Source organism: Primulina huaijiensis, chromosome 11, assembly GCF_012295235.1.
Source record: "Primulina huaijiensis isolate GDHJ02 chromosome 11, ASM1229523v2, whole genome shotgun sequence".
In the NCBI taxonomy this organism is placed as follows: Eukaryota; Viridiplantae; Streptophyta; class Magnoliopsida; order Lamiales; family Gesneriaceae; genus Primulina; species Primulina huaijiensis.
Genome location: NC_133316.1, coordinates 22305516 through 22323858, shown reverse-complemented (window position 1 = coordinate 22323858; position 18343 = coordinate 22305516). Strand labels below are relative to the sequence as shown.

Genomic DNA, 18343 nt, shown 5'->3' with positions numbered 1-18343 from the left:
TGTTCAGTCACTGGGTATTTTTTTACTATCACATTTCCACATGAAGTGTACCACATTTCCACATGAAGTGTACCACATTTTGTATGACATAGTACCATAATTTTGTGAGTAGAGAGTGAAACCAGAAAAATATTTTGATTGAGAATTTTTCACAAACTTCCCCTATTTTAAAACTTGAGAAATTTAAAAACGACACCGTCTGTAAATCGTTGGTATCAAAGCAACACGTCTTTCCCACGGGCCGACGGCATCGACACGCACGCTTCACACCCAATCGATCACACACATATATGTACATGACTTGTTCTGTGGACACATGTAATAGAGACGAATTTTCTTTTTTTCACGCAGTCCGAGACGCACACTGATCGGCACTTCCGCCATGCGCCGCCACGCGAAACCCAGGCCTTTCCTTACCGTTCTCCTCTTTCTGATACTCTGCGGCTTCACCTACGGTCGCTTGATCTCCGATGGATCAGATCTCGCATCCGATGGGGGGGTGAAGAGCACCAACGTGCAACGTCTCATTCGCCTCTATGCGGCGGAGGAGTCCTGCGAGCAGACTTACGGCTTCATGCCTTGCACATCTACTGCGCTGGGAAATCTGTTCCTTATTTTAGTGTACGGATATCTCATGTTCCTCGCCGCAACATATCTTTCCTCTGGGAGTGAGCTTTTGCTTGAGATCCTCGGTCCTGGATTAATTGGCGGTCTATTCCTCCCCGTTCTGGGAGCTCTTCCGGATGCCCTGCTTATTCTTGGTAATTGTTAGGAGTATTTACGATTCGTTTTCCCAACTTTTCTTCGATTTTTCAGTTATCTTGTCATGTTTTACAGTTATCCGTAGATCTGGTTACTTTATGGTTTTATTTTCATTTTTTTGGGTGGGAGCCACATTTTCCACTGAAATGGAGGGGAGGGGAGATGAGATCAAATGGAGTAGACATGAGATTACTGACTTTTTAGAAGTAGCAGGGAAATGATTTTAGATTAATTTTACAATAATTTTTGTCAGTTATTATCTCATGCTATGAAATGGATACTCATTTCGGCCATTGACTTTGTCGTTCGTTTTTACTGTTTCTTTTCTTTTATTTTTTAATTAATTTGGGTGATTTAGTTTTCGTTTAGCATGCTGAAAAGCAAAAGCTGCTAAGTTTTATTTATACAAAAAAATAATTCATAGTTTTTGGACTTCTTGTTCTATTTAAAAATAAAAATAAATTTACTTTTTAAACTTTAATCGAATGTCAAGGGAAAAATTGATTAAATAACTTAGTTCAGCTATGATCTCCTTAAATGTATTTCAAATACACTTGAGGATGTCATTTTTAAAAAAAAAGAGTTGATCGATGTTAAAAAAAATATCCTAATGTCAAGACAGTTTCTTTTCTGTTTAGCTAAAACAATTTTAAAAATTAGATTTATTTAAGGGGTTTTTTAAATTATAATTTTTGTATCAAAATTCAATTGAATAGAGACAAAAGCTGCGAGATTTTAAAATGACTTTCAATAAACGGATAACAAATACTCCAGTAGCGTATTAAAGTATACGTGTCTTAAAAAGTTTTTGAAATATTATGATCTAACTTACTACAAATTTCTGTTGTATATTCGTTCATCGATTGGATGGATAATTGTTGGCCTTAAATGAGTGAAAAATTAATTGTTTTTTCTGTTCCTTTTTTGGTTGGATAAAAATTTGCTGGACGCAAGTCTTAAATAGTCAAAAAGTTTCTGTATGTATTTTTATGTGGTATTTTATATTATATATTTTATTGAATCAATTATAATTATGTTTTAATAATCAATTTTAGTTATTTTCCTCAAAATTATATAATTAAATTTTTAATTTTGTTATTTTATTGAATTATGGTTATGCAACTTTGTTTAATACTATTTTTAGTCGTATTACTCAAAATTATATAATTAAATTGTTAGTACAGTTGTTAAATTTTTATAGTTATATTCTAAAAAAAAAGATATAGTACTAAAATTGTCGTGTCTTAATACGTAATTAAAATTGACATTTGGCCTCTTAAATAATCTGCTTAATGAAATATGCTGAGCGTGCGAAATTTCTTTTGGTCCTTGTCGTAATGGAATTTTTTTATGTTTAACAAGGAAAAATATGTAAAGTTATAACTAGCGTATTATTGTTTGGTAATACACGTGAATAATTTATTGAATAGGCAAGGATTGTGAAATAATAAATTATAGACAAAAAGACTGTTACGTTATAAGCTTGGATTTTGGTGATATGAAGTCATTTTACAATTTATGTTGATTCTTTTCCATATTGCCATATGGTGTTATGTTCTTTAGCTTCAACCTGGCTGCATCTACCTGGTCATGACCATCTTGTTATAAATACTAAATTCATTGCGAAACAATTAATGTTGCTTCGTATGCTTGTTTCTGGTTTTGTTTTTCAGTCTCTGGGCTGTCTGGAAGCGCAGAAACCGCACAAAGCCAGGTCTCGGTTGGGATGGGACTGCTTGCTGGATCGACAGTCATGCTTCTTACCTTAGTTTGGGGTACCTGTGTTATCGTTGGAAAATGTGATATAGAAAATTCTGTCGCCGTTGACTCAAAAAACACAAAAGGCTTCAGTCTAACTGGTTTGTTTTCACCTTTGCCTCTGAGGCTTTCAATTCTTTTTCATCTGTGTGCGAGATGGCAACAGTAACCATTCTGAATGTGTTTGATAGAAAAGCACCACTTTTTTTACATTTGATCCACTTGTTACCTTCATGAGTGAATGATCCGTTGAGCCAATCTCTTTACTTTGAATTTTCTGGTAAAAAAGAAGATAAAATTGCTGATTATTTGGCTTACTAGAGACATTTCAGTCCTCCCTTCTACATAATTATCACCCCCGTCTTTATATGCTTCTATTTTTTTTTTTTTCTGTTTTTATCTTTCATCTTTCTATCTTTAGTCGTTAATGCTCCAGATAGGACATTTAATTTAAAGGTAGGTTTTATGGCATGCATCTGATTCCCTAAAATTTGTTCTTTCTGTGAGGCCTCTGTATTCTATTGGAATGAGATGGCATGATTATTGATCAACTGTATATTGATATTTTGATCAAGAATCCTTTTTACGTATCTTTAATTATTTGTTTGTGAAATAAAAAGTATATGCTTAAGATTCTGGCGTGGTAAATTCCCTTATCCTCACAGTTTACTTACCTCTGCATGCAGGCTCTGGCATTAGTACGGATATCTGGACAAGCTATGCCGGCATTGTCATGGCTGTATCTTTGCTCCCATTCATAATTGTCCAATTTCCACAAATATTGCATTCAAATTCCGGAAGGAACTTGGCTGTCCTGATTGCTCTTATTGTATCTGTTTTACTTCTGATTTCCTATTGCATTTACCAGGTATTTGCTTGTATATCGTGTGTGTGTGTTTACCTTCATATGCTCGCATGCTTAGTCTGCAATGTTTGACCTTTTATTTTTACTCAGCTTATCGATGCATTTTCCAAATATGCATGTGATCCGTGATCCTAGGCGAAACCACATGTTAATATTGGGATTTTATCCTTATCTACTTTATAACTTTTGAAAAAATAATGAAATTGGGATTTTATCCTTATCTACTTTATCTTCTTAATTAGGATAGATTTTTCTGTCATGCAAACGATTTTTTATAAATCATGTCAATTACTAATCCTTTAATTTTCCTAAACATTTTTTTTTAAGATCTATGTAATTTTGTTAACATGAAATTGTGGTTTATTTGATTTGATGATTCTTGCACTTTAGCTGTGATTTTACAAATTTTGAAAGGAACCAGAAGTTAACGAATCAGTCGAGATAAAATATGTTTTGCACCTCAAACAATGCATGAAGTTTCATTATTTTGTAATAAACTGTAGTGAATTTTAATAAAAATATTCTTGTTTAAGACAATGTTACTTTAAAACATTTGATTCCCAAAACATGGGCCCCTGCTTCACTCGTATGTAATGGTGCAAAGCGTGGCAAACGGAGGGTAGTAATGCAACCATCAAGAAAAATAATATGGTCACTTGTATGAGTCTGGAGTGATGCGCAATGTTTACCTCCTTTTTTTAGTTTACTTCTTTTTTTTAAAAAAAAAATCTTGATTATTTATTTATTTTATAATCACTCAATGTTTTGATTGAACTTCTGATGCAGGTAGTCCAACCATCGGTTCAGAGGAGGCGAATTATTTATGCAAAACATAAACATGTCATATCAGGAATCTTACAAGATTTGAAAATGCGTTCCTTGGGGAAGCTTTGCACAGAAGATGGGAGACCTAATGAAGAAGTATTGTCTAAGTAAGCTTTGTGATGTGTGTTTACTTTGATGGTTATTTCTCTTTCTGTCTTTCCCATTGATGTATGGGAGCCTCTTTTATCATGGCAGGTTGTTTAACACGATTGATGATAATAAGGATGGATTTCTTCAAAGGCCCGAAGTAAAAGCTCTAATTCTTGGAATCCGGTTTAATGATATTAATTTGGATGAGGAAGATGCTGTGGAGAAAGTTATGAAGGATTTCGACACCTCTAATGATCATAATATTGATTTTGGCGAGTTCATATCTGGTATTAGGAGATGGCTCGAAGCGGCCAGGGGTGGCACTGCCAATCATAGCAGTTCAATGAAGTACATCGATGACTTCCACAAGGTATGTGGCCATGTATTGAACTTGGAGTGTATTACTAATATGTAGATAATTTCATGGAAACTGGTGCAGCAAACAAAGAGAGAACATGCTCGTCTGGGGGAGGACCTAAGTGATGATGGTGGTGGAGGCGTTGAGAATCCTCGATCAACTACTATAAAAGCCGTACTTTTATTGCTTTTGGGAACTGTTATTGCAGCTGTATTTGCCGATCCTCTGGTTGATGCTGTCGATAACTTCTCCAGTGCCACAAGCATTCCTACTTTTTTCATCTCGTTTATTGCGCTCCCACTTGCTACCAACTCCAGTGAGGGAGTGTCGGCTATAATATTTTCCAGCCGGAAAAAGCTCAGGTCTACATCGTTATCGTTTTCGGAGGTATGCTCTCCATTTTTCTCAGTAAAAGTATAAATCAATGTAGTAGAAAAGTAAAGATATTTTCTGGAAATAAGTGTTGTTTTTCTTACCTTATACTGGTAATAAGAAACCTTCAACTTTGTTTTACCCACATAATTTACGGCTTTGCCATTGACGTCCCTGGGTTGTTTTTGATTGTTCAGATATATGGTGCTGTTACAATGAACAATCTCCTTTGCCTATCGGTCTTCTTGGCCCTCATTTATGTTCGGGGATTGACATGGGACTTCTCAGCTGAAGTACTTGTTATTTTGATAGTATGCTTGGTGATGGGGGTTTTTGCCAGCATTCGTACCACTTTTCCGCTTTGGACATGTATTTTAGCCTTCTTGCTGTATCCTTTTTCTCTGGCGCTTGTGTATGTGCTCGACTATGTCTTTGGCTGGTCATAGATCCTTCATTGATGGCTATCGACCAGGGCATGTCAGATTGCTGCTTTTCCTTTTTGTTATGAATTTGGAATAATACGTTAACAGAAAGGAGCTGATGGGTGTTGGTGTAAAAACACGGAACTTTAATTTATGTATGCATATATGGAAATGCCGTTCAGTCTTCGATTATGGTTATATAATAATTGTTATATTATCCAGCTCCTTGATTCGATTGAGATGCCGTTAGTTTGTCTGTTATTTAAAACTGTTACATTTCTCAATCTTATTATTATTTGGAAGAACATGTTAGAATGTTAGAAAAAGGAATCTAAACCTGAAAACTAGTCCATTTCTATTGGAGGCCAAAACTGTGAGAGGAGTTGAAACCCAATACCGTGGTCTATGACGAGCAAGAGACTACAAAAATGAATGTGTCTCAAAAAAACATATTAAAATGCAACCTAAGATACAAATATTAAGGGTTTTCATAGTTACAAGAATCGATGCTAGGTAAAATCCAACAAAAGGCTACAAGTTTACGGACCGAAGGATTTTTCCAGCTAAACACAAGTCACAAAATGGTTGAAATGTTTTAGTATATCTTCCTTTTCCTTATCTTAAAAGCGGAGGATCGGATAACATTATCATCTGCTAAAAGAACCTCGCCAACAATCGACAGGGAATCAGGTTTGGTGAAATAGGTGAAGAGAAGGTAAATACCATCTAAGTAAGTATTGCTTTCTCCGGCTTTGTTTTTCTTCCTGATGGCGTAGGCCAGTGGAATAACCCCTCTGTTGAACACTTCTACGTACATTCCACCACCAGCAACCAGCAACTGCAGATTAAGATTCATTATCAAAACTCAAGAAAAATCCATCTCTAGCCGTGAAAAAAATGACATCGGAAATCTGAAAAAAAAATCATCAAAGGCAGCCATTTTCTCCTCTGGCTTGTGGAGGTTGAGGCTAAACCTGAGTGTGTGTCAATCATATGACAGTGCTAACATCTTTGATGGGTAAAAATAGCTCATAAGAAGCAATGGCAACTTGTCGTATTTTGTGTAGCAGACCTTGTAAATCCACATTCCATACGTAATCTCTCATAAAAAAAACACAATTTTGTGCTACATCAGGCAACATTAGTATGAATTCAAAGTCTTATGTTCCATCTTTTTCAAGTTCATATCTCATCCAATCATGCTTGTTCACTCCTCAAACAAAATCAAACCCACACAAGTAAATAAATATTTTACCTCTTCGTACTTCTGGGTGAATGCAAGACGTTCATCCTCAGACATATCGGGCCTCAACACGACCATCGACTCGTATTTGCGGAGACCAGGAGGCGTCTGAGGCTCCTCCTTATCCTCCACGTCCGGAAATCCCTGACCTGGTATAGATGACTGCGGCGGCGCGTCGCTGTCTTGTAAATCTCTTTCGAAGAACGTTAGGTCGAATGCTGATTTGACGGTTAATGTCATCCCCCAGGGATTTGGGCTTCTCCTGGTTTGCGAAATTCCGATGTGGTTTTTCGAATTGAAGAAAGTTGGAAAAGTGTGGGAAGAAGAGTTAGAGGGAGTGAACTGTTTACACAGTGTGAGAGCGGAGGAAGAAAGAGAAGCCGACGCCATCGTTGTATGGTTTTGAGGAGCTATGTTTCCGTATATAAAATGATTCCGGTAGAGTGCGATTTTGTCTTGAGGACAAGAAAGCGCGAATGCGACTTTTCTTTTAAAAATAAAAATAAAAATATGTATGCTTAACAAGTACTTAAATAAATAGTGAAAGGAAAATACATATTGTATTATATACGTGTGTGTGATAATCAGTCTAAAAAATCAACAAGCATATTCAAATATTAACGAGCACATAATAAGATAATAAAGAATGCGATCATAACTTAAAAGTAAAACATTCTAAGTTTTGTGTGATGAATATAATGCAAATGTGGTAACTACTATTAAAACACATTCATTGAGTTTCATGATCATGTAAATAATTGTGCAACTTAGATATATCATTTGATCCAACCCATACTAGCCGAAACCAATATGCGTATCGTCCATTCTTTTTGAAAAGGTCTCCTCGGAGCTCATCTCGAGGCATCAGTCTCGTATTATCACCACAATACACGTAAACATGAAAATAACATTTTCATGCTCATAAAGATTCATACTTGAAAATTATTCATGTCATTTATAATAAAAATAAACATGTCTCGTGAATTTTTATAAACATCATAATTTCATACTTAAAAAATAACTTTCATGTGAAGAAATACTTAAATTGTCATGCATTATGTATAGTTAGAGATCCACGTAAGCCATTCTTTAAGTTCTTGACGACAATTTCATGCATCATGCATACAATACCACGCTCGGACCCTAGACATAGTTGGCCAAGAAAAAAAAACATGAAAAACATATGTCATACCCACGTGGGGGAGCACGCCCGCAACCCTTCGCGTGGGCTACTTTGGATCCAAAAACAAGAAAGTGAAAAAAATTGTCCGTGTTACGTTTGGATCCAAATTTTTTAATAGAAAAGCATACGGGCCAGAATTTGGCCCATAAGACTTAAAATTTAATATTTTAAAAAACTTATTTTCCATATATTTTTTTAAAAATTAAATACAACACCTTAGTTTTAAATAAAAACTGCATAATAAACATATATTGTTTTAAAATTCTTTAATCTTGCTCTCATGCTAGTATCGATTCCCTTCGTCACCAGAATTATACCCATACCTGAAAAACATCAAACTAACTTTTGTATGTAAATTCATAATATAAACCATTAAACACATGACATAATGATGAATTAAATTTTTTCGTGAGTGGATTTGTGGATTTTTGGACTTTACACAGACAATCTCACAAAATCCAACATCCTAGTCAAATGAAACTGGAAAAAAACCAAAACATGGAAGCTAGCAACCGCTTGAGCAAATACAAACATTTGGCAGGTCATGTATATATAGGCTATAGTTTCTTGAAAATAATCGAAGCTTTGAAAGAAACATGATGTATAAGAAGATATTTGAAAGGCATAACGATCAAATGGTTTACAAACAGTTCGTTACTCGAACAATTTTACGCTTAGACCAGTCTCTATTAGACAAGATTAAGGTTTACAGCTTTAGATTGAGATCAATTGTTTTGTCCTTGGTTGTAGGTTGGTTGTTACGCAACTCGATGGGGAAGAAGTTGAAAGAAGGCTGTTCAACTGCTCCACTCGCTCCACTTCCCTGGATTTGACTCTTGGAATTTTCCTGTTCAGTGTAATATAAGCATAAGTTTGAGTTAAGTAGTGTGAATAAACTAAACGAAAAAGGACAATGAACGGTGTATTTTTAACCATCACTGGTTGTACACCTGGCTTAAACAAGTTAGAGCATGCTTGGAATTCGAGTTAACAAGCAGAGGAACAGCCATTGGAGGAGCCAGCGATAGAAAATCTCCATTCAACTTTCCGGTATCTGTGGTTACTTCACTATGGTTTCTTTCATGCAGGGGACTGGAGTTTGAAGGGCCTTCTCTAGAAAATTCAGTAAACTCGGTCAGTATATTCAAGAAAGAGTGCAGAATTTTCTTGAAATCGAGAAACTACTACTATTTAAATAGTTAGAACCTGGTGTATTTGTTTCTTGGTTCCAGATGAACTGTATATCTGTTGCTACACGAATTTAATTCTTCAGATTTAGACATGGAAGCAGAATAGGTAGAATGAAAATTTCGATTGAAGGAAGGGGCCGGTGGAGTTTCTAGAGAAAAGGGGTACGCCCTCTTCATGCCAACCATCTACATTTCATCGTCACAACCAAATCAGACATAGCCTATGACAAACCTTAAAAACATCTGATCAATCCTTTGATTACATAAACACGAAATCCAGAAAATCAGCATTTTGAGACGGCATTCATTGGAAATATGTTCTCAAAGAATAAATACAAAAAATAGACAATGTAGCATAAAGTAGAAACAAATCCATGAAGCATAACATTCACCAGCAAATATTTCAATTTCCATAATCCAACATAATTTTTCAATTTCCATAATCCATTCACCAGTAAGTACACACACAAATATATCATAAGGGCGAAGATGTATACCTTATCTTCTTCTGGATACAAATGTATATAACTGTTGCTTCGAAAATTTTGGTTTGAAGGGAGCTCCATCCGGTAACTTAACACAGATGATGGCGATGGGTTCGCCTGCAATTGTCATAGATCAATTGATTTCTCAATGTAAAGATAAATCAAATGACTACAATGCAATAAAGTGTATTCTGCATTAAGTTTTACATGGTTCAACTCACAGTCATAGAAGGCAGAGAAGAATGAAGTTGATGTGATTGGTGTGATCTCTGAGGCACGCTAGGAAGAGGTAAAACTGAGGCATTTGTATCATATGATGAATTCACTCGAGGCTGAAATGCCAATCCATGACTATCTAACATTCGACTTTCCCCTTCAAGATTGAACTCACCATTCGAAATGGTCGACCAATCACCATATCGGGGACTCATTATCGCTTTGGATACTGAACATTGATGTACAGTTTCACTATTGGAGACTAACGGTGTGTGCCTAAACAATGCATTTGGTGAAGGGATATTAGTTTGCGATGGGGCTGGCAACGGAATTGAATTTGGAGAAGGGGGAAAATGTGTCCTGAAACTGGAGATCTCAGTACTATCCTTGTTCTGTTGCTCCTCCAATCTCATCTTCTCAAGCTGGGCAACACCTAATCCTCTTTGGGGGACTTTCTTTAGCTTGTCCTTTTTTGATCTACTATTACCACCCCTTGAAATATGTTTTTCATCTGCCATTTTTACTCTGAGCCATCAAAATAAGCCAGAGGTCTTCGAATTTAAATGGCACCCCGGATGAGTAATCATTGCACCCACCATATTTTTCATATACCCAACATCTCGAGAAACATCACAGACAATTCAAAACGGAAAATCTAAAACAATTTCAAGAACCCAATAGAAAATCCTACAGATTACGCAAAATCTTGCAGGTAATGCAGTCATGATTGCCCATTTATATGGAAACAAGAACAACTCCACGCAATCAACCAAACAAAGTTACCTTTTGTTTTTCTGTTTATGCTGCGAGCTTATGCAGAAAAAAAAATGAAAGATATTTAGAGAATCTGAGAACTTCGGATTTTTCTCAAACCCAGTTGCGAAAAAATTCTCAGAGAAAGATCACATCAGTTATATATATATACGAAATGGGACAAGAAATAAAGACATTTTTTTTACAAAAATAAAATAAAATTCAAACTTTTGTTACGAAAATCTAATACATCCTATTTGAACGCTTAACCCTTCTCTCCCATTCATATATATCGCCCAAATCCTCGCACCACTCTTTTTTTTTTCCATCCTTAGACCGACTCTCCCTCTCTGTTTTTCCTTGCTTCTCTTACCCATTTTAGACCCTTGATTTAACAGTAAAATGGGATTTTCCAAAAGAGGAAAAACGCCAGTGAATCAAAGAAAGTTTTGATTTTGCATGCGTGTACCAATTTGAGGGTATCTTTCTGTTGGCTGTAAAGCTTTTTGAAGAAATGTATGAGGTCCCCCTCAATTTGTACTGCATGCCCATGCATCAATTTCATCTCTCTCTGTTTTTTTTTCTTCCCAATTCATAATTTGCTAGATTCCATATATGTATTTCACCACCAAGAAGCTCCGTAGATTTAGTAAATGGCTCTGGCAATGGCCATTGAGATTCTAACAGAGATATGGATAAAGAATTAATGCATATGATTCTTTGAAAAAACAAATTTTGCCACATAAATAACGGGGAACAACTTATTTCGTCAAAAAAGACATTATCCCTAACGTCACACAAATAAAAATGGTAAGATTTTCAAATCTTTAAATTCATAGCATGGACCGGACCACACACCACACTGCCAATATTTTCATAGCTTTAAAGATTTACATTCAAAATATGGCAAGGCTTGATCCGATCAAAAAAGATAAGCCCCCATAAGGGAAGATAAAAATGGGTGAGAAGGAAAGAAAAATTACCCTCAAATATAGTTTTTGTGAAAAAATATCATTTAGTTACTCATTAAAATTTTTGTGAAACTGTTTTACGAATCAATTTTGTGAGACAGATATAAATTCAAGTATGATATCGAATTCGATATTGAGTTATAACAAATATGAAATAGTTAAAAGAAAACATGTTAAATCAGGATCATACTACGCGTAGAAAGTGTGGTCAAGAATCAACATGTATGCAAAAGTATAGTGCAAATCTTTCTAATGTTAAGCCGATGGATAGGACTTGCAAGATTAGGTCCACCTTGACCTCAGCAAAACCCATTACTTACGCGAAAACAAACAAAAGAAGTTTTTGTTTTTACATAGTGGCAACCTTAGCTCCGCCACCGGTCGGTTTTGTCATTTACGGTGCAAAGATTTTGACAGATATACAAAGATACACATAACGTGCGTTAGCATCTATTAACAAGATTCTTTAATTTTTAACGGAGTCGTGTATTTAACTTTGAGTAAGTATCTTGTAAGACGGTCTCACGAATTTTTATATGTGAGACGGGTCAACCCTATCGATATTTACAATAAAAAGTAATACTTTTAACATAAAAAGTAATTTTTAACGGAGTCGTGTATTTACCTTTGAGTAAGTATCTTGTAAGACGGTCTCACGAATTTTTATATGTGAGACGGGTCAACCCTATCGATATTTACAATAAAAAGTAATACTTTTAACATAAAAAGTAATACTTTTTCATGGATGACCCAAATAAGAGATCTATCTCAGAAAATACGACCCGTGAAACCGTCTCACACACATTTTTGTCTTTTTACTCTTTTTTCTACTTTAAAAAAAACAAGTAATATTGTTTTACGTATATGCCCTTCAATAAAATTTGTACATAAATATATTATTTATGCTAACTTTGTATTAAAAAATACACTTAAAAAAACGAAACAGTCGGTATTGTTCTTGTATTTTAATTGATTGAGTAAAAGATTGAATTAAATTGAAACCCTCAAAATATTTTATCTAATAAATAAATAATTAAGTTGAAATTATAAAATAAAATATTATGTTAAATTCGTATATTTGCTTTGGTTCGGTGAGATTTGAATCGAGACAAACGAATCCGCTCGCTGTAACGAGGTAAATGATTAAAGTTTATTTATTTAAATAAACACAAATAGTTGCTTCGAAAAGGTCCCGTAGCTCAGTTGGTTAGAGCGTTGGTCTTATGAGCCGAAGGTCGCGGGTTCGAGCCCCGCCGGGACCAAAACCTGTATTTATGTAAGTACCAATTTTATTAATCACAAATTTTGGATTTTGGAATAATATCATCAAATTAATTAAATTGGTGGAATTCTTCGAAAGTTACAATGCTAGTTGATGAAGATTTCACTGCAAATTGCAAATCATGAACCACACATAAACCTTTAAAGTAAATAGAATTTAAAAAAAATTTATACAAGTTTTTGGATCATATAAATGATTTCGATTCAAGAAATACAGCACCTCTTTTTTTTTTTTTTTTGTTGCTTTAAAAATATATCAATGGTATGTGTATATACGTATGGTTTGTGTATGTGGCATATATTATATCGTCCTCCCGAATATCAAATGTGCCCCGATTTTAGTACAGCGAGTATCATTTGGTGTGAATGATAAAACAGAACCTTTATTTGTCCATAAATAAGGTCATCTACTTCTTCAATTCATTCTATATCTTTTAAAGTAACTAACTTCAAAGCTAAATCTTTTCCTGCTTTAGTAGTGTAATAGGATGGATAGGACCACCGGATTAGTTTTGCTGCTAAAAAAATAATTTCAAAACGCTGTATTTTCTACTCGCTCGTCTACCTCTGATTCTGCCTTTACTACGGAACTGGCCCAATCTTTAAATTGCATGTTCAAGGGACTATTTAGTTAATGTTTTTATTTTCTCTTTTTGACAAATGCTTTAATTATATTTAAGTTTAATTATTTTAGCAATATTTTAAACATAAATTTAATCGGAAATGAGTACATTATTATCGAACAATGTCTAAATAGTAGAGAGTGGGGCGAGTGGTTAGCGTGTACAATTGGTATCAAAATCTACACACCTGAAGAAATAGAGACATTCTAGTAAACTTTGACCTTAATTATTTGTTTTGAGTGTTACCCTTGCACCTGAAAATAACCCACTTACACAGACAGACTCACACTTGTACGATGAAATCCATTCTTTTTTGTTACTCGGGGGATAAATTTTGAGACAGTGTCAAGAAATGACAGTGTGGTGAAATCCCTGTTGTTCGTTAGGCCTCTCTGTCATAATTACAACCAGCAAGCAATTGTCACCATCTACATATGAGACAAACATTGCCATTTTCCTTCTTCGGTTATTTAATCCAGATTGGCTGGGAGATTTTTAAGAGGCGGACGGATTTGCAGGACAGGACAGGGGACCAAGAATTTATGGCCAAGTACCGGATATTTTGGTGGTTTTCAAGATTGTCTTCTTTTTCTTTCCTACTATTTGAACGGATTAAGTTGATTAATGGCATCTCATTCTAACTCTAAGTATCATAACGAGCTCGTCTTTTACTCATTCAGTTATCAAAACATTCAATTCTAAAATCAGAATTTTATTTTGGTGGCCCTCTTAGATTGCTCAAAGCATTTTAAGCACATCAAAGGGGACTATTAGGCATTGAACATCAAAGGTAAGGTTTCAAGATTTCTGTCTGCTAAATTGCCAGAAAGATCTTTTCAACCTTGTGGTTTTAATGCTGTCAAACGAGCCTAAAAAGGCCAAGTAGCCGATAATGACTAATGAAATGACGCTCAAATTTGTGCAGGTACCTCCATTTAACAGATCAATGACATAACATGAAATTGAGATTCGTTTTGCAACCATAAGAGACTAACCATATACTGCAATGTGAACAATCGAAGGCTGACACTTCCCGTAATGCTCCCCAAAAACTGAGAAGTGATGGAGATGTAAAGGAAGGGTCAATTCAACAATTCTTTCAGCGGGACAAAGGAAGGATGCGGGGACAAAGGAAGGATGACACATCAGTAGGCAGTATAGCTAACAACCAAAAAACCACAAATGAAGTCTCTTTTTCATCCCAGATGAATGATTGTTTCCCACACTTGAGATGCTGAAATCAGCATCACCACGGTTGAGGGAAGGCTTGCTTATACAAATTCATCGGGTCTTATCTAGGATGGAATGCAATATTTTTCGATCAAACAGGATCAGCTCTATCAAGTACCAATGTGAGAAATAACTTAACTAAAGCAAGTCTCACTTATAAAGCTGTTACAAGATTTGGGAATTAATAAGATAGTAATGGCAAACGACAAAAGAAAGGAAATATCAGCAGCATAACGAGTCCAACGATAGAAAACTTGAAGCAAAGCATTTGGCATGAAATAAAATTGAGCTCTACCAGCTCATTCACACATTGAATAATGAACTCAAAGCATAAAACAAACATCTATTACGGAGTAGCAAACTGGGATGGAAAAACCTGAAAATAAACTCAGGACTATTATTTGCCTCGCGGCAGGTTCTGTCGAGTTGGAACTCACTCAAACTTCCTCCGCTACTTCCACGTCAACCCACAGCAGAAGCTTTGAAAACTGTCACAAGCTCTTGATTTCTCCTTTAACAACTCGTAAGCCTGTAAGTGTGTTTGATTCAACAGTAACATGTCATGAGTTCTAAGCCAAATGCATTGAGCAAACGTTGAAAAACACTTGGGTATTAGAGAAGTTGCAAAAGGGATACAAGAATTCCACCTGTTAGTAGGAGAACAGAGTTATTTGGTTTGGTGAGTTATAACTCAGTGACGAGAATCAGAAGAAGCAGAGGACGGCTTGTCAGAATAGCCATCATGCTCCTCTTCATCACCTTGAATTCGTGCAGGAATATGAAACCCGGAGAATCCACCAACTCCTGTGGCAAATCCAATGCCAGACATTGATGATGGATAAATTGGCACAACTGCTGGATAATGGTGTTGCTGTTGATTGTGATCAGCAGTGGCAATTGATATTGCTGACGGGTCCATCCAAGCACGAATCGAAGGTGTGTTACTGGACTGAAGGGGTCCCCTCTGTGGAAAAAACTGATTTTGGCCTAACAGCTGCTGCAGCAGCGGCTGTGGCGCTGGTGGTGAATTGAACAAGTATCCTGCAGCCGTGGCAGCTCCACCACTCCCACCAGCAGTATCTCCACAAGCATTCCAACCTGAAAACCTCTGGAAGCGGTTGAATTCTGCATGCTGCATGTGGTGCTCTGGCCAACCAGCGCTTCCATCATACCCCAGTGGAATTCCACTCAGTAAAACTTGCGCTTGTGAATGTGCTTGTTCTGTGTGGTGGCTGGGGTTCTGATGATGCTGAGTACGCTGGCTTTGGTGGTGGAGCAAAATTGGATCTTGGAATGACTGCAAAGAAAGCCTTAAATCTTGGCTTTGTCCATTGTTTCTTGGAATCAAATTTGTTGCTGGGAAATTCTGAAACTGCATATCTGATGAACTAGGTTGTGCGGAAGCACCCATTGGAAAGAAGGACTTGATGGTATCAGCAATTGAATCAGAGTCCAAAGAGGGAGGCAAAATGCTTACACTTTGTGCATTAGGGTCATTCGTGTTGCCTCTCTGCAGCAACCTTTGCTGCTCGTCTTCGCTTCCCAGCATCGTCATTGCCCTTTTATTTGAATGGCCGGAAGCATTAGTTATCACCAAATTACCCTGGTGCACACCAAGCTCTCGATGTTGCTGCTCTTCTTCGAGCCTTTTCTGGTCTTCTTTGAGCTTTTCCTGGGATTCATCTTGCTCAAAAGCTGCATTAGGTGCCGAGGTGGTAATGGGGTTCCAGGTAGGCAGCTGCGCAAGCTCATCAATGGCAGCTTTTGCATTCTTGATGAGCCAATCCACGGCTTTGCTGGGGCGGTCGTAGCCGAGGCGGTCTTGAACGTCATAGAATTGGATAGCTGTATGCGCGGCGAGGCGCACTCGGCGGTCCCTGGGGCCTTTTGCCGTGCAAACTTTGCTGTGGCGGTCTTTTCTGCCAATGGACCTCACAATGTGCCCACCTTGTACCTCCACTATCTCTCCGCCAGGGTTTCTTGGGCCTAATCTCGATGAGGTTTGGTGGTGATGGCTGCACTCTTCCATTTTTTCTTCCAATCTCGCATGTTCAGCATTAGGCTCCACGGATGATGACGAAGGGAAGTAAGAACGTTTCTTTGGTGGTTGCGGGGGTTGTTGTGGCGGCCCTGGTTGCTGGTTGTAGTGGTGGTTTGTGGGCGGCTCTAATCTTCCATAAAGCAGTTGACTTTGCTCAAAAGGATCTTGGGATTGCAAATGGGATGGTCCCGGCTGTTCAAGATGGTGGAGGTGGCGGCGGCGGCGGTGGTGCTTTAATGCGCTCTCCTGGTCCTCCTCCTCTTCCTCCTCTTCTCCTTGTTCTACTACATTTCTTAAGATTGATGTAACTTGGTTTTGATTCTGGCGTTGATAAAGATAATGGTGAGGATTCCTCTGAGAATCCAGGCTCAGACCCCTGTTGCTGTGCTTACTTTCTTGTTCCAGCTTTTGATTCAAAATACTTTTTTCTTCTCAATCAGTGGCTTCTTCCTCAGTGCATATCCCCACTTTCTGCTTTACACTCCTCTCGATTTTCAGAATAATCTGCTCCTTCTGCTTCCCCCTGAATACCCTGCAAATCAACCGCCCCAATTCCATCACATTAAACCCCAAAAGCTATATAGCCTTCAGAAGAGTGAGTCCACCAATGTTTTAGCCTAACCCATATCTATATTTCTCGCTTTTAGACAGCTTTTGACGGTGGGCTATACACTCTATTATACTCTGTAATCTGTACCAGCAAGAATCTCAGGATTAATTAGAAGTAAACAGAGTGATAAATTATTTTCCACCACCCGGAATGAAGCAGCAAGCTTAATCAAGAACCTCAACAGTAAATTTCTTGAAAATGTTTCATTTTCAAAACAGCACAAGAGATGAATGAAGAGCAAATAAAAAGGGAATAATTTTGGGTTAAGTACCTGTCTCTCTCTCCCTCCTGTGAGATGGCCTTGATGCCAGTGATGAGGGTGGCAGTGTTTGGGTCAGAATGGAGATTAAATTTTTCTGTGTTATCATTAATGGGGCATCTGTTGCTGCTGTTTTTGTAAAGAATCAATGCCGACCCAAATTTTACATTCATTCACTTAAAATCTGGCTACTTTTCTTTCCAAAAATAAAATAAAAATCTTGGCTACTTTGACTCCAAAAAAAAAAAAGGAAAAAGGAAAATCATGGCTACTTGTTTCAACTTTTGACCCTTCTATCCTTTTCTCATTATAATACAGATGATAGTGTAAAATAAATATTCCATAACGTCCCCATTGGATAATGTTTAAGACATTTTTTCCAACATTTGCTGCTTATTTAGAACCCCAAAATCATAAAATGAGTGTGTTTTTTGTGAGAATGTGGTGCGACGGAATGAATATAGATCCTCCAAAGTGCCACCACCACCCCATATTGAAAGTGGCCTCTTGCACCCTTTTGTGGCTTATTGATGGGTGGTGTGGCTTGTCCTATAACACTGGATGTGAACTCGATCCTTCCATTTTTAGCGATAAAAGACTCATTTTAAATATCGATTTCGTCAATAAAAAAAAAAAGAAATGATTTTCCATAGACCCATGACGTGTTTTGTTTTTAAAATAGCTCTTCCCAAAGTCCTGAAATTCATGGGAGAAAAATACACTTTTAAAAAAGTATCCCACCATCTCAACATAAAAACTTTTGTGATGCAAAGAGCATTTTCTTTTTTGGATACCTAACTTTTTTT

General features: G+C 36.7%; 4 protein-coding genes and 1 non-coding gene across 6 annotated transcripts; 2 read left to right on the top strand and 3 right to left on the bottom strand.

Moving 5' to 3' along the window:
• Window positions 1-263: 263 nt before the first annotated feature.
• Window positions 264-5639, top strand: LOC140987543 (sodium/calcium exchanger NCL-like). The gene is made up of 7 exons (XM_073456085.1): window positions 264-761; window positions 2436-2621; window positions 3207-3388; window positions 4172-4317; window positions 4406-4670; window positions 4740-5045; window positions 5228-5639. The coding sequence occupies exons 1-7, from the start codon at window positions 383-385 to the stop codon at window positions 5474-5476; spliced, it is 1713 nt and encodes a 570-aa protein (XP_073312186.1). The 5' UTR covers window positions 264-382; the 3' UTR covers window positions 5477-5639.
• A 268-nt stretch (window positions 5640-5907) lies between these two features.
• On the bottom strand, window positions 5908-7129 carry LOC140987544 (small ribosomal subunit protein bS6c-like). Its single transcript, XM_073456086.1, has 2 exons — window positions 6708-7129; window positions 5908-6290 (listed from the first exon to the last, which is right to left on the bottom strand). Exons 1-2 carry the CDS (start codon window positions 7083-7085, stop codon window positions 6048-6050), a joined length of 621 nt encoding a protein of 206 aa, XP_073312187.1. The 5' UTR covers window positions 7086-7129; the 3' UTR covers window positions 5908-6047.
• Window positions 7130-8396: 1267 nt separating this feature from the next.
• On the bottom strand, window positions 8397-11509 carry LOC140987514 (uncharacterized). The gene is made up of 5 exons (XM_073456047.1): window positions 9775-11509; window positions 9566-9670; window positions 9085-9254; window positions 8829-8991; window positions 8397-8725 (listed from the first exon to the last, which is right to left on the bottom strand). The coding sequence occupies exons 1-5, from the start codon at window positions 10285-10287 to the stop codon at window positions 8585-8587; spliced, it is 1092 nt and encodes a 363-aa protein (XP_073312148.1). The 5' UTR covers window positions 10288-11509; the 3' UTR covers window positions 8397-8584.
• Window positions 11510-12681: 1172 nt separating this feature from the next.
• Window positions 12682-12755, top strand: TRNAI-UAU (transfer RNA isoleucine (anticodon UAU)). Its single transcript has one exon. It is a non-coding gene; the product is annotated as a tRNA-Ile (tRNA).
• A 2006-nt stretch (window positions 12756-14761) lies between these two features.
• LOC140987840 (transcription factor TCP4-like) lies at window positions 14762-17778 on the bottom strand. Of its 2 annotated transcripts, none has more exons than XM_073456527.1 (3): window positions 17550-17778; window positions 15275-17359; window positions 14762-15156 (listed from the first exon to the last, which is right to left on the bottom strand). In XM_073456527.1, exon 2 carries the CDS (start codon window positions 16654-16656, stop codon window positions 15319-15321), a length of 1338 nt encoding a protein of 445 aa, XP_073312628.1. In that variant the 5' UTR covers window positions 16657-17359; window positions 17550-17778; the 3' UTR covers window positions 14762-15156; window positions 15275-15318. The 2 variants fall into 2 exon arrangements, with proteins under 2 accessions (XP_073312628.1, XP_073312629.1); XM_073456528.1 differs by having other exon boundaries at window positions 15275-17200.
• Window positions 17779-18343: the final 565 nt, after the last annotated feature.